A 15,319-nucleotide genomic window follows, 5' to 3' on the forward strand; every position below is an offset into this window, starting at 1 on the left:
TGCTCTGAACATTGCTACCTGATGCTGTTTATGCCATGTCCAGTAATTTCACTAAGTCTGTGAACCTGATATCTTTTGCACTTTTGCCATGCTTGTTTGAACCTGTTGTGGTGTGATCTAGCCGTAGCTCAGTGTTCATCTTTTGTCAAGCATCTCCTGTAGATTACTGCCATATGCTTTTTTGCTATGTTGGAGTGCTGTGGCATAGTTAGTTGTTGCATTATAAGTGCTATCATGCTGTTAATCGCAGATTCGTGTCATTCTTGTTTTGCTTGCCATTTGCAAACCGTGCATCCGTTTCCGGTGATCTTTATATCGATTTCGACCGAAATCATCTCATCTTTCCAGTGGCATCCTTGGTTTGCTAAGTTACTGCCTTGTTCATTCTTTTTCTTCCGGAGCACGCATATGCATCGCATATCATATCTCGCATATCATGCATGTTTTGCATCATGTTGCTTGTGCATTTCCCGTGATTGATTGTGGTTCCATCGCTTGTGTTCTTGTTGTGGGTAGAGCCGGGAGACGAGTTCATGAACGAGGAACCTGTTGAGTACGCTTACGAGGATCAAGCTTTCGACAACTCTGAGAACCTTGCAGGCAAGATGACCATACCCTCGAAATCATTCCTATCTTTGCTTTGCTAGTTGTTCGTTCTTTTTGCTATGCTGCGCTGCCTACCACTTGCTATATCATGCCTCCCATATTTGCCTTGTCAAGCCTCTAACCATCCTTTCCTAGCAAACCGTTGTTTGGCTAAGTTACCGCTTTTGCTCAGCCCTTCTTATAGCGTTGCTAGTTGCAGGTGAAGGTGAAGTTTGTTCCATGTTGGAACATGGATATTTTGGAATATCACAATATCTCTTATTTAAATTAATGCATCTATATATTTGGTAAAGGATGGAAGGCTCGGCCTTATGCCTGTTGTTTTGTTCCACTCTTGCCACCCTAGTTCCCGTCATACCGGTATTATGTTCCTTGAGATTGCGTTCCTTACGCGGTTGGGTGATTTATGGGACCTCCTTGACAGTTCGCCTTGAATAAAACTCCTCCAGCAAGGCCCGACCTTGGTTTTACCATTTGCCACCTAAGCCTTTTCCCTTGGGTTTTCGCGAGCCCGAGGGTCATCTTTATTTTAACCCCCGGGCCAGTGCTCCTCCGAGTGTTGGTCCAAACTAGAGCACCGTGCGGGACCGTCCCTTGGCAACTTGGGTTACGTTGGTACCTGTACGCTTAGCTTATCCGGTGTGCCCTGAGAACGAGATATGTGCAGCTTCTATCGGGATTTGTCGGCACAGCGGGTGGTCTTGCTGGTCTTGTTTTACCATTGTCGAAATGTCTTGTAAACCGGGATTCCGAGACTGATCGGGTCTTCCAGGGAGAAGGTTTATCCTTCGTTGACCGTGAGAGCTTATAATGGGCTAAATTGGGACACCCCTGCAGGGTATTATCTTTCGAAAGCCGTGCCCGCGGTTATGAGGCAGATGAGAATTTGTTAATGTCCGGTTGTAGAGAACTTGTCACTTGACCCAATTAAAATACATCAACCGTGTGTGTAGCCGTGATGGTCTCTTCTCGGCGGAGTCCGGGAAGTGAACACGGTTTGAGTTATGCATGAACGTAAGTAGTTTCAGGATCACTTATTGATCATTCCTAACTTCGCGACCGTTGCGTTGCTTCTCTTCTCGCTCTCATTTGCGGATGTTAGCCAGCATATATGCTTAGTGTTTGCTGCAGCTCCACCTCATTACACCATCCTTTCCTACAAGCTTAAATAGTCTTGATCTCGCGAGTGTGAGATTGCTGAGTCCTCGTGACTCACAGATTCTACCAAAACAGTTGCAGGTGCCGACGATGCCAGTGCAGATGACGCAACCGAGCTCAAGTGGGAGTTCGACGAGGAACGTGGTCGTTACTATGTTTCTTTTCCTGATGATCAGTAGTGGAGCCCAGTTGGGACGATCGGGGATCTAGCATTTGGGGTTATCTTATTTTTCATTTGGATTTGACCGCAGTCGGTCTATGTGTGGATTTTGGATGATGTATGAATTATTTTATGTATTGTGTGATGTGGCGATTGTAAGCCAACTCTCGTTATCCCATTCTTGTTCATTACATGGGATTGTGTGAAGATGACCCTTCTTGCGACAAAACCACAATGCGGTTATGCCTCTAAGTCGTGCCTCGACACGTGGGAGATATAGCCGCATCGTGGGCGTTACAGCTGGTCATAGTGGGAGTAGCTTAGCTAGTAACATAGCCCACCCTAAGGAAAGTTTGCTTATGTGACATGTAGTTAATGATGAGAGAGGTGTTTGTGGTAACATAATATGTTATCGTAACATAACACATCACATTGCAAAAAAGTATACATCTAAATAAATGAAGACTTGCATGATACCACATTACCCATTGTGAAGATAATAACATAAATTAGTAACATAGCAAGTTTGATGACCAACAGTGTCGATGTTCCTGAGTCTGCACGCGTACTAATAAGTATGGTGGTTGTACTCCCTCCACCGTATATATAAGGCCTAATACGGTTTTTGAGGTTGTATTTGATCATTGACAAGATTAACAATATATGAGATGTATGATATAAAAATTATATCATTAAAAATTCCTTTCACATATGAATTTAACAGTATGCTTTGTGTAACACGCATGTCATATATTACTGCTCTAATTCATGGTCAAAGGACCCTCAAAAAATATATTAGGCCTTATATATAGATGGAGAAAGTAGATGCATTTCACTCAATGCAATAATTACCGAGCCTCCTAGGAGGCTCGCCAAAGTTTCGTTTTTAGTGGTACCTTTCACGCCTCCGCCCAGCAGAAACTGGCGCGGTCGCAAGACGTTCCGGAGTTCCACCAGCCCAAGTTTTCAACTTTGTTTGCGTCCTTTTTCTACTTTGTTTTGCGTCTTAATCGCTCGGTTGGCACCATTCAGAATCCGCGTAAGTATTTTGCCTGCATGGAATTGTCTTCCATCTAAGTTTTGACGATGCCGCGCCGTGGGCGAGAGGATATTCGGACCGGGACGAACCCCACGGCCGCGCTGCGGAGGGAAGATCCGTTTGGAATCGGCATCCTCTGCTCCCCACACATGACTTGCGTCTCTCGAGCCGCGCCAGGATTTCCAAGAACTTCCCACCCATACGCTATTTATTCCCCTTGCCGTCGCCGGCCGGGCCAGCCACCAACGCCCGCCGGAGAAGAGGCAGAAGGTCCGCCGCAATCTCGGGTAGCCAGCCGTGCATAGCTAAGGTGCGCTTCCTACAATCTTACTGCATTAGTTTCTTCCAGCCGCAACCAAAGAAAGAAGAAAATTTGTTAGAGCTCACCAGATGAATCGAAGAACTGACCACGGCTATGTTCATCCATGTCTAACTCCATCCTGCTCCTGCAGGCCTCAGGAGTATAAATCGACCCTCCACTGCTATAGGAGGGGCAAAGCAAAAATGTGTGTCCAGAGGGGTAGAAACCCCCCAGGCATCTTGGATGGGCTCTACGGCATACAGATTGCTCGTCGACCGCCGCAGACACAGTGCGAAGGTGAAGCCGTCCGGACCACCTTCACCGATTCGCCAACTTGTGAACACCAAAACGGCGGTGGAGCAGTCGCGCAACGACATCAAAGACTGCAGATACGGTGAGCTTTCATTAATCAGGAGCAATGCACTCAACAAACACCAGACCACTAAGCAGATGCCATCTGACACCCTGTGTTTGCAACAACTGCAGACGACTGTGGCAGCAAAGGCCCTCATGCTTGAAGCCTATCCACTGTAGCATTACATGTACGGCAGCTTCCATCCCGAGCAACCGGTGCCGCAATATCTTATTTGCCAAGTGATGCCTCTTGTCTGACAGTTTTGTGTTTAACAGGTGACAAGCATGCTGGTGAAACTTTTGCAAATGTTGTCACCTCTCTGCCCTTCATCATCCTTGGACTGCATACACCAAGGCAAGACATCATCTGAGACAGGATGATTCTTTGTCTTCTGAGTTTGTATCTAATAAGAAAAGTCGGTGCCGCAGGAAGAACTTGAACGCTGCCATCTACGCTAACTCGCTGGTTGGAGTAGGAATAGCTTCAGGCCTGTATCATTCCTCCAGAGGAGAAATCAGGAAAATCCTGCGATGGGCCGACTATACTATGATCGCCACCACTACGTTGGTGAGTCATATTTTCTCACTGAAACGTTGTTCAGTTATCGAAATTTGCACATCATGGCAAACATATATGCTTTCTATGCAGTGTTTATCCAGGGCAGTCAGGAATGAGAACCCAGGACTACTGATGGCAGCATCAACATTGCTGCTGCCGTTTCAGCCTTTCATGGTTTCAGCTGTCCACACCGGGATGATGGAGGCAAGTAATCCTAATGACCTGGCAGATTGTTCTGTATAAAACAAACCATTTCAATGATCAGCGCTTGTTAAGCAAGTCTTTGTTGAAAGAAAACTGCTGGATAAATCAAACTGTTTACATGGCAGGTTTCCTTCGCAAAGAGAGCATCAGTTGAACCAGAGCTCAGAACGGTACATAACCTGCACAAGATGTCATCTCTTTTGGGAGGTGCGCTGTTTATTGCCGACGATTACTTCCCAGAGACACCCTATATCCATGCTGCATGGCATCTTGCTGCTGCTATTGGCATTGGCACATGCAATAAGCTTCTCGGGTGACACTGGAACCAACCCTGCTGCTACCAACGAATAGTTGATTTCAGTTTATCCAGAAGGAGTTAGATTCAGCAACTATCAACTTGCCGATATAAAAAAACAGTGTACAGAATAGGTTACATAGAGGAGCATTGTTCAAATTGAGAACAGAAGACTGCTTTCGTATCTCTCAGAAAGATTTAGCAAAGAAAATGAGACGAACTAGGTAAGCTTGTGCATGTAGTTCTGCTATGATTTTCAATTGGTGTTTAATTATTACTGTGACAGCAGGCTGGGCTGTCATGACACTTTTTCCTACAAAAATGAATTAAGATGGACAGAGAAGTTTACGCTTCAAAGACCTCATCATTACAACTATAATTTACGGAGCCATACATATTTCTAGCATTGTTATTAACTTATTATCTGGCAAGTACTGCAAACAGAAGTTTAGAACCATTAATAGCAAGTCAAATGTATCATGTTCTAACCTTGACGCAGCGAAGATGGAAACTGATGCATAATTCTACAGTTGCACCAGAAGTCAAAAGAAAGTGTGTGGCAGACTGATCATTTTATCTTGTCTAGATCTGAACTTTTTTCTATTACTGTGTCAATATAAACGTCAATGCAAACACCTGATGGTTGCAACGTTGCAGTGCTCCCTCCAGTTGTGATAATTACTGCATTTTAAATGTGGAACACAAAGCCCCAATGTTTCATGTGAAATTTTGTGAGTGAAACCAAACAATTTGTTGAGCTCATGCTACCAACATGCTGGTCTCGTTTTGATTAACCCAGCTCCCTCCAGCAGGCTTCCCGGCATGCAGTGCAGCCACTCTTTCCCTCACAATCCGAGCCTGCTCCCACTGACCAACACCCGCATACATGTTTGACAGGAGCACAAGGTGCCCAGCTGCTCGATCAGGCTGTAGCTCAGTCAATCTATCAATTACTTTGGCTGCAAGCTCAAGATTATCTTCCCTCTTGCATCCACTCAATAGTGCACCCCACACGGCCTCATTAGATTGCAATGGCATTGCCTCCGCGAGCTCGAGTGCTTCATGCAATCGTCTGCTGCGGCAGAGCATGTCGACCATGCATCCATAATGCTGTATCTCTGGGGCGATCCCATAAACTCTTTCCATGCTCTCAAAGTATTGCCGTCCGTCGCCAACCTTCCCTGAATGGCTGCACGCAGACAGCACAGCGAGCAGTGTCGTGCCATCAGGACGTTCCTCCATCCTGTTAAACAACTCTAGAGCCTCCTCGGCACGACCATGGACCGCGAGCCCGGAAATCATTGTAGTCCATGAGATGGTACTCCGCCTCGGCATCCCGAGAAACATGCGGTGCGCATCCTCCACAGCCCCACACTTGACATACATATGGATGAGGGCATTGTCTAGCGACACCGTCCGCTGCAAATGGCCTTCCTGGTCCACCCGTGCATGTACCCATCGCCCGAGACGCAGGTCCCCCAACTCCGCACACGCCGTCAGCAAGGCAACCATCGTCACCGAGTCATCCTTGACCCTTGCCTTCCTCATGCTCCAGAACAGATCAACCGCCTCCGCCGCCCTCCCAGCACTGGCACACCCAGCTATCACCGTCGTCCAGGCCACCGCGTCCCTCCCAGGCATCTCACCGAAGAAACGCAGAGCCACATCCACCTCACGGCACCGCACGTAAGCAGAAAGCATGCAGTTCCACGCGGCCGCGGTCCTGTCCCGCATTTCGTCGAACACCTTCCTGGCATCCACGAGCTGCCCGGCCGCGCCGTACATGTCAAGGAGGCTGGTCATGACGTGCGAGCTGGACGGCGCGAACCCGCCGGCGAGCGCGCTCGCGTGGAGGGCGCCTCCGTGGGGGGCCGCGACCGCGCCCGCGCCGGAGAGCGCGGCGAAGAGCGTGGAGAAGGAGAAGGCGTTGGGGCGGAACCCGTGGCGGCCGACGAGGCGGGAGAAGAGGGAGAGGAGCTGGCGAGGCCGCGCGCGGGAAGCCGCCGCGGCGCGGAGGAGGAGGTTGGCGAGGGTGGGGGAGGAGGAGGAGGAGGAGGAGGAGAGGAAGAGGGCCTCGGCGCGGGGGAGGTCGGCGGCGGCGGCGGCGAGGGAGATGAGCTTGGCGAGGAGGAAGCGCTTGCGGTGGAAGCCGTTGAGGAGGAGCTGCGCGTGGAGCTGGTCGAGCGCGCGGAGGGAGGTGGCGCCGGCCGGGTGGAGGCGGCGGCGGCCGGCGTGCTGCGCGAGGAGGTAGAGGCGCTGCTGCAGCGCGCGGGAGTAGGGGACGTGAGGGGGCAGGTTGGGTGGGAGGCGAGGAGGAGGAGGACGACGAGGGGCTTGGCTAGACATGGTTGGCTTTGGCTCCGCCTCTGCGTGGCGTGTTTCCTGCTTCTCCGCGGGAATGGTTTTCTGCCGCAGCTTCGATTTGCTTCCCATGGGGCGAAAATGTGTCGCGCGGTTTGCAGATCGCAGCTCAACTGGTTTTGCAGCGAAAAACCCTCGCTCTGGTGCTTTTTTTCCGATGAAAAAGGAGTTTTATTCCAAATGGATAGAGTTACAGTCGAGAGGCAAAAGATCCTTGATACTTGGTGGTCCTAGATGCATCCACACAGCGATGATACACTCTACACGACTATAATTTGCCAAGCGGCCAGCAACTCTATTCTGATCCCTATTTAATTTCTGAAGAATAAACTCCCTATCCCTCATCAACGCCTTAATTTCAGCTATGAGATGTCCATAGGCAGAACGAATCAATCCATCTCTTGTCAAACTTGATAACGCCACACTAGAATCGGATTAAACAATCACTGGAAAATTGGAGTGTTGTATAGCAAGTGCCATCCCTTGCATAAGGGCATGTATCTCCACTTTCAATGCATCATTGCAATTGAAAACATACAGGTACGCTGCAAAAATAACTGATCCATCGTGTCGCCGTAGAATCATCCCTACGGCTGCGGCGCCAGAATCAACTGAAAAAGATCCATCAACTGATAGAGCAACGGAGTCTGTAGTAGGAGGTGGCCAAGGCTTATGAGCAGGATTAATTCTCACTTCGGGCAAAGCCCAATCAGCAACCGGCATTTTCCCTTTGAGTATTTCCTTAGTGCTCAACTTCTTGGCATCACAAATAGAATTCATATAGCTCACTAAAAAGTCAACAGTAATATCCACTGGGGGAACTTTTTATCATGAGTAAGATCATTACGTAATTGCCATATATGCCAGATGAGTATTAGTACTCGATCCCTCTCTACCTCATTGCAGTTAAGCAATAAATTAAGCAACCATTCCTGCCCACTATTAACAAAGAGATGATCGTGGGGAGAGACCAAACACGCCTCATACCCTCCCAAACACTACGTGCATGGTAGCTGTCCTCATTGGTTATACCACAGAGTAAACAAGTTCCACGCTGTGTCAAGTGCCTATATTGCATGCAAGTTGTAGTCACTAATGCACCCGTTGCCGCACGCCAAGCCGTATGCTTCATACGTAGAGGAACATTTGAACGCCATATAATATTCCAAACAGATTGGTTTCCTTCAGGATTAGCACTGGAACACCCCCTCGCTCTGGTGTTGGAGCACATTACTTCGTGTCCGGGGTGACAAACCCTTGCGATGGCTTTTATTAGTCGGGCTCAACGGCGACGAACTTTCGTCTTACCTTGTTGAAAACATCGTTTACTTGCTGATGTGTTGGTCTTCACTGGTTGGATTTCGGATGAAGATCCTTGTCCTTGTCATCTTCGGGTGTACATGCCGACGAGGGCGTTTGGGCGTATATCTCTTTCTGAGGCGTTGCGTAAGAAGTAGATTTTGTCATCGGTGTTAATTTCAGATCTTGTAATGGTTCTATCATGGTCGTCAATCTTGTACTCAACTTGGTGACGATTTTAACCTCGTTGCCTAGCATCAATTTTAATAAAAAAATTGATTGTGTGTGTCGTATTGATGCATAGACCGAGGGTTTCAACTTTCTTTTCAAAAATAAAATTAGTGTTGCAGCTTAAGCTTAGTGGTTGTTTGGTTAGGAGAATTAGTGTAAGATTTTCAGAAGATAAGTTTTAGGAGAATTTTTAGGAAAATTAGTTTTAGTTCATTTTTCTATTAACGTAAGTTCATAGTGCAATTCTTTGTTTGGATTAAAAGTTGCTTTCACAAAACAACGTTTGGTTACATCCATTAAGAACACGATATGATTGATTAGATGCTTGACCCTCAGTGTCCGAGGATCCACTTGAACCTTCGGCTCCTTCTTAGGACAACACAAGCAAGAGTTGGAAGCCATGACCTTCTTATTCCCCAAGTCGTCATGCAAATAGCTCGTGCATCCTCTCTATCTCTAACCTTACTGTTTCAGTGAATCCGACCTCTTGGCTTGAACGGCGGGAGGTCGTAGACATAAGCAGCGCCATCGCCGCGTGAGATGAGCAGCACAGGCTTCTTGTGGGTATCGTGTGCCCCACCCATGGCAACCACTCGTTGGCCTTCTTCCCTATGGGTGTAGTGTGTTGAAATTGCAGGATGCTAATATTTGTGTTGTATTGATCTGACCCTCGTATGAGATATATATAGAGGTGCGATATAAGGGAGAGAGACTTGGAACAAGAAAGATAATACATGGTTAAACATATTCTATCTCTATCTCCTTATCTCTATATTTAAACCCAATTACACTTCTAACTCCCCATCAGTCGGGAGAATATCAGGTACTCCCACCCTTTGGGGTGCTCCCGATGCACCGATGCCGAAAAACATTTTAACAATATTCGAACAATTCTGGAAAAAAAACTCAGCACATTGACACAACATCGATGCATCTTGTCACAAAATTTCAAATCAAAATTCAAAACATTGCTCGAGATACAAAAATGACAAATTCCACGGTAAATAGTACATAACATAAGTTGGGCTTTAGATTTGGCCCATTATCACATTGATGTCAAATTTGTCATTTTTGTATCTCGAGCAATGTTTCAAATTTTAATTTGAAATTTTGTGACAAGATACATCGATGTTGTGTGACTGCGCTAACTTTTTTTCAGAATTTTTCAAACACTTTTAAAATGTTTTTCGGCATCGGTGCACCGGGAGCACCCAAGGGTGGGAGTACCTGATATTTTTCCCCCAACAGTCGTAGCGAGAGTGAAGCAAAGAATTGCAACTGAATTTGAAGTCTTGTGCTTTCGTCGTATTTTCAATTGCGCCATCATCAACTATCCCTGACGGGTCGGCGCCTAGGGCGGTGACTGCGTCCCCGGTGCCTTCCTTGTCTCTCGTCTATTTCTCTTGCAGTCGTAGCGGGAGTGGCATGGACATTAGTGACGACATGGACACTGTTGACTGGATTTGTTGCCGGTGAGTAGCTATAGACATAACCCTGTGTGTCGATGTTGAGGTAGCCGATCATGATGATGTAGTCGTGGTCAAGGTAGTCATGACTGATGGTGTAGTGGTTGTGAACAATGAAACCGCACAAAGTCGATGGCACACAAAAATGCACTATGACAAAGTTGCAGACGTTGGCCATGCAGCTTGCGGACGTCAGGTGCCATCGGCGATGAGTCCATCGGTTCTGCCAAGACCGAAGGAAACCCATTGAGTGCACATCGGTTTTACCAGGACCGTGTGGTCGTGTAGAGGTAGTCACTACAGTGTCGTCGTTTCGATGCAGTCTTGCAGTAACTCTAATCATTTGCATGCCCAATTCTTCTTTTTTATTGTCTTGCTCAATTAGTTTGCATGATGGTATTGGCTTTAACTTCCTGCGGGACTAACTATTTTTGTGAAACCGTCGGGTTGTTTCAAGGTTAATTAGAAGAAAACCTAGAGAATACCGGTACATGAGCACACTCGGACATCGGTACAACAAGTCCGCTCGATCATGTTGAAAACACAACAAACGCAACAAAAACATGACAACCAAACAAACACAAACAACTTATTCTAAAAACACACAGAAACAACTGCAAAACCTACTCCAATGTCCCCCACTAGTAGATAGAAAAAACTTGCAACTGCTTGAGGGTATTTCTGGATTATTATTGTCCTAAAGAAGTGTTAACTATAACTATTCCACTGAGCTTATGCAATTTTCTTTTTTTTGTGGGGGCTTTTGCAGTTTCTTTAACAGACTAAAATTTCTTGTAAAGTATTTCTTAATACGTGCTACAACTAGCAAGCGTAATGTCAAGAAGGAGCACAAGAGATCAAAGTGGAGAAGAAAATAATAAGCTCATGGCCAGTCTTAGTGATTTTAGTCCTTCAAAACAACAGTGGATTTATGTACACATTGCGTTGATTCTAGCTTTTATTCATAGCCGAGGTTTCAGTTCCATGTTGGCACGAGAGTACTCTTGGCACGATCATGCTCAGCCCATGCCATAAACGATCACTGTTTGTACAGAGGTATTTTATATCACATCCGATATATACTTCTCTAACTCTGTGGCTGGAGGGAGAAAGTTCAGGGTAGTAGTGTTGAAATGTTGCAACATCTTGATTTAGTGGTATGTTTCTTCAAGTTTGTGTTGTAGGATTTTCAAAGTGTAGGGAAAAGGGGATTTGAAGAGAAGAAGAGTTGGATGCATGGCATGCTTTTGCATTATGCATCTCCATTAAGCTCCTGACAGCATATTGCAAGTAATGTGTCATAGTTTCTTCATGATTGTTTGTAGATCTTAAATTCTGATGTATGGCACCTGAATTATACGCATGTAATACGTGTAAGCGAAAGTGCTTTTCTAGTCCCGAGCTCATGTGAGCTCGGATGAACAGTAAAATCAAAACAAAATGAAAAAAAAATCAAAAACAAAATTGTGTGTGAAACTTTGACAAATGTTTTGATAGCTTGCAAAATTTCATCACCAGATAACAACCTGTAAAATGTAACAAAAAACAAAATCGATGCTCCAAAATGTGTTTGCTTTTTTTGCGGGGGAAACAGGCACCTTTTACTAACTAAACACAATGTATTAAGGCTAGCTAAGTACTCTTCCCCTAGTATCTTAGATGGATTCCCTTTGTTGTAAACGATGCTACTCTGCTGACTGAATAAAGGAGGAACCAATTTTCAAAAAATATATATTAATACGTACTTTAACATTTTCCTTGCACTACAAAACATCAAGCATTTTTCCATATTTCAACAATATGTACATAATTTACAATCGTTGACTACTAAACCCATCATGTTCTTATAGATCAACAATAGAAATAAATAGTTAAAAGTATTTCTAGCCCGCGCATCGAGCGGATCACTTCGCTAGTTTCAAAATAAAATAAAATAAAAATCACCAAAAATATAATTGCTTCGGCTTCGCAGAATGCATCCTAACTAGATCTACAAATACAGCAAAACTAAATCCATCTACCGAACAGGTCCGCAAATAATAAAAAAATATCAAATAAGCACAAGTACTCGCTCTGCTCGCCTAGCCGATGTCCAGCACACACTCATGAACTGTAAACGAAGGCACAGGAGGAACATATAAGAGAGAAGAAGAAGAAGAAGAAGAAAATTTTTCCTAGATGCTAACTTGTGCCATAGAATTGCTGAGACGCAGCCGCCTCCTCCTCAAAAAAGGTCTAGGGTTCCCCCAATTCCTGCCAGCGATGCCGTTGTCGGACGTCGGTCTCCATCGTCTGCGGTGGCCTTAGGGCCATGGCATTGCAGTGGATCTCTGCCCTTGCCTGCGGGAGGGCTCTGTTTTCAGTTGTTTTTTCGCGTTTTTTTAGGGTTTGTGTCCTGCTAAGGAAGACGAGACGGCGACGGCTCTCTAAAGATGGAATAAGGTTCTCCCCGTGTAGCCCCTGTCCCGATGGAGCATCATCGGTGGGCGTGTGGAGGTGTGCCTCTGGCGGATCTGTCCTTGGTAGATTTGCTCGGATCTGGTCGTAGTTCGTCTATGTTCATGTGTTTTCAGGTTGGATCATTCCGATCTATGCTATTCTTTATCGGCGGCGGTTGCTGTTCTGTTGCGCTGGTCCTATAGGAACTTAGTACGACGATCTTCCGACTGTCTACTACAATAAGTTTTGTCCGGCTCTTGTGAGGGAGGGGCAATGACGGCGGCGCGCCTTCGGCTTAGTTCGGTGCTTGTAGTCGTCGCTAGGTGGTCTACGGACCTGGATGTAATTTTATTATTTTTGGTGTTCATTGTACTGTCATAATTGATGATGAATCGATCGGAAGTTTTGCCTTAAAAAAAGAAAAAAGAAAAAGAACACGGAAGCTAATGAGGGCGAGGTACCATCGACGAGGACAACGGGTCGAGTGGCTACGTATCTGTCCAAAACACAAGAGTAAAGTAAAATACACCTAAAAACATCGTAGTCGGCCATAACACAAGAGGGTGCACGTGAAAACTTAATGCACGAGGCAGGTAGGAGTTAGCGGGCACCGCATGATCGCGTAGGGTACGCATCGCACACGTAGACGATCTCAACCGTGTACGTGGCTCTCAGCAGAGCACGGCTCATTTATGCACATCACTTCTTAATAATCACTGCCCATGCGGAGCATCGTCTCCTATAAATTGGGGCCATACGAGTCTTGTTCCTGTGCGTTTTCGCAGCAGGGAAGGCAGCCATGGAGAGCAAGCATTTCAAGAGCGTGATCATGTGTGCACTCATACTGGGACTTGTCCCGGGACAAATCCAAGTGGTAGAGGGCAAGAGCTGCTGCAAGGGCAACAGCTCAAGAAACTGTTACAATGTGTGCCGTCTTAGAGCATCTTCAGCCGCGTCCTCAGAAAGGCCTTCCCAGGCGATTTTTTCACGCCAGTGTCGAAAAATCGGCCCAGTCGCGCCCCCAGGAGCCCGATTTTTGCCGGCCTGGGCCGAAATTAGCGCCGGCGGACCCAAGTCGAACCCGCCGCGCTGGGGCGCCGGGGCGAGCGGTTTTGGCGCGAAAGAGCCGCGGGCCCGGCGCGTCAGCGACACCGCGCGTCGTCTTCCCCCCAATGCCTCGGTTTCCCGCGGGGAATCAATGGCAAGGCTGCCGCCGGTCAGCCTTATCATTGATTCCTCACGGGCGGCGCGCCGACGCCTCCCCTCCCTCGCACGCGTACACACGGGCGCGGTGCGGCTATATAAGCAGGTGGCCTCCCTCGCCTCTGGCCACACCAGCCCTAGCCCTAGCCGCCGAGCTCTACCTCTTCCGAGCGCCGCCGTCGAGCCCTCCCTCTCCCGATGGCCGATCGATTCCCCGGAGATGAGGCGGCGGCCAACGGCTTCGGCCGCCGCTCGCTCCGCGAACAGGAGTCTTGGCTCCTGTTCCAGGCAAACATCCCGGCGTCGCCGGACATGCGCGTCGGGCCGACGGGGTGGAGACTCAGCAACGGGGGAGCGCCCATTCCCCCGTTGCCCGACGCCGTGGCGAAACCGTCCTACTTCGCCGACGAGGTCGAGGTCGTGCGCGCCTCTCTCACCGACGCCCAACTCTCCCTCCCCGAGTACGCCGCCGACAACCAAGCGGCGTGGACGGCATACTTCCAGCGCCGGCAACAGCAGAGGATGGCGTCCACCAACGGCGCGCCGGTGGTGGCCGGCCTGAAGAACAGCGAGGGACGCCACCTGTGGTGGGGTGTCCCCGGCCGCACCCTCGAGGGTGTTTTGACGTACCTCGAGGGCGGCAACGACCCGCCGTTGGCATACCCCCCGGCGAGGGCGGCAGCCACGGCCACGGCTCACCGCCGACGCGACGGGCAATGGTTGCCCAAGAGGTTCGGCGCCTCCTCTTCTTCCTCCTCCTCGCGCTCTTCCTCGCACTCCTCCGGCACTGCTCGGCGTCAAGGCTGAGCCCGCGGCGGAGACGCCGCTCGGCCGGCGCACTCACAGCGCCGGCATCGTCATCAACGAGGGCGGCCGGCGCGCCTCCTCGTCGGCTCCTCCGCGCTTCGTCAAGCCCAAGACGGAGCCGGGGCTGGCGCCGGTGAAGACGGAGCCGGGCCTCCCCGCGGTGAAGACGGAGCACGGCGGCAACGTCGAGCTCGACGACGACGTGGCCCTGGAATGGGCGCGCGCGGACTCCCTAAAGATGGCGAGGGAGCGCCAGTGCGCCGCCCTGCGGCGATTCGCGCAGCGCCGCCGGGGCCGCGACGAAGGAGGAGTCGTCGTCATCGAGGACAGCGACGACGACGACGCGCCGCCGCCACCAGTTCGCGTTGGCGACGCCGGTCAGGGGTCTACCAGGGACGGCCGCGTCAAGGAGGAGAAGCCCGACGACGATGACGGCGGCAAGGATGGCGGCGACGACGGCGACTACTCCGCGTTTAGCCAGTTTCTTTTTAATTAGATATATTATGTAATAAAAATCCGCGACTATTATGTAATATATGCCGAACTTCGCCGAACTTTGCTATATTTTTGCCTTTTTTTAAACGCGCCTGGGGCGGTCCTAGGCCGGGCGGCTGGGGACCAACTCGTCCCCAGGGCCATTTTTTGCGCCGGCTCACCCCCAGGCGGCGATTTTAGGCGCCCCTGGGGGGCCAACGGCTGGAGATGCGTGCGGACGGTTCTGCAACGATGCCAACATTGCATCCGTCGATGCTTGATCATGTATGAGCATGCACTGAGATCCCGGTGGCTTACCTTCTTCGTCGTTGCTGCTGCCTCAGCCGTTATCTAGTTCTTGCT

At 48.7% G+C, this 15,319-nt stretch overlaps 3 protein-coding genes across 4 annotated transcripts; 2 read left to right on the forward strand and 1 right to left on the reverse strand.

Annotated features, from left to right (window-relative positions):
• Nucleotides 1-2,709: 2,709 nt before the first annotated feature.
• On the reverse strand, nt 2,710-7,123 carry LOC109773853 (pentatricopeptide repeat-containing protein At2g20540). Of its 2 annotated transcripts, none has more exons than XM_073500391.1 (4): nt 5,166-7,123; nt 4,500-4,715; nt 3,351-4,412; nt 2,710-3,282 (listed from the first exon to the last, which is right to left on the reverse strand). In XM_073500391.1, the coding sequence occupies exon 1, from the start codon at nt 7,107-7,109 to the stop codon at nt 5,436-5,438; it is 1,674 nt and encodes a 557-aa protein (XP_073356492.1). In that variant the 5' UTR covers nt 7,110-7,123; the 3' UTR covers nt 2,710-3,282; nt 3,351-4,412; nt 4,500-4,715; nt 5,166-5,435. The 2 variants fall into 2 exon arrangements, with proteins under 2 accessions (XP_073356492.1, XP_020188169.2); XM_020332580.4 differs by having other exon boundaries at nt 4,561-4,715; nt 5,166-7,121.
• LOC109773854 (uncharacterized) lies at nt 3,352-5,033 on the forward strand. The gene is made up of 6 exons (XM_020332583.3): nt 3,352-3,658; nt 3,751-3,806; nt 3,895-3,973; nt 4,048-4,186; nt 4,268-4,381; nt 4,507-5,033. Exons 1-6 carry the CDS (start codon nt 3,354-3,356, stop codon nt 4,696-4,698), a joined length of 885 nt encoding a protein of 294 aa, XP_020188172.2. The 5' UTR covers nt 3,352-3,353; the 3' UTR covers nt 4,699-5,033.
• A 5,173-nt stretch (nt 7,124-12,296) lies between the features above and the next one.
• On the forward strand, nt 12,297-15,036 carry LOC123493874 (uncharacterized). Its single transcript, XM_045228147.1, has one exon. The coding sequence runs from the start codon at nt 13,272-13,274 to the stop codon at nt 14,235-14,237; it is 966 nt and encodes a 321-aa protein (XP_045084082.1). The 5' UTR covers nt 12,297-13,271; the 3' UTR covers nt 14,238-15,036.
• Nucleotides 15,037-15,319: the final 283 nt, after the last annotated feature.

This window comes from Aegilops tauschii, chromosome 5 (assembly GCF_002575655.3).
Source record: "Aegilops tauschii subsp. strangulata cultivar AL8/78 chromosome 5, Aet v6.0, whole genome shotgun sequence".
In the NCBI taxonomy this organism is placed as follows: domain Eukaryota; kingdom Viridiplantae; phylum Streptophyta; class Magnoliopsida; order Poales; family Poaceae; genus Aegilops; species Aegilops tauschii.

What these genes read in the sequence shown, in the direction of transcription:
- LOC109773854 (XM_020332583.3), top strand. Translation starts at nt 3,354, where the DNA reads ATGAATCGAAGAACTGACCACGGCTATGTTCATCCATGTCTAACTCCA. An exon ending in CATCAAAGACTGCAGATACG is followed by an intron (nt 3,659 to 3,750) that starts GTGAGCTTTCAT and finishes CAACAACTGCAG; the next exon opens with ACGACTGTGGCAGCAAAGGC. An exon ending in TCCACACCGGGATGATGGAG is followed by an intron (nt 4,382 to 4,506) that starts GCAAGTAATCCT and finishes TTTACATGGCAG; the next exon opens with GTTTCCTTCGCAAAGAGAGC.
- LOC109773853 (XM_073500391.1), bottom strand. Translation starts at nt 7,109, where the DNA reads ATGGGAAGCAAATCGAAGCTGCGGCAGAAAACCATTCCCGCGGAGAAG.
- LOC123493874 (XM_045228147.1), top strand. Translation starts at nt 13,272, where the DNA reads ATGGAGAGCAAGCATTTCAAGAGCGTGATCATGTGTGCACTCATACTG.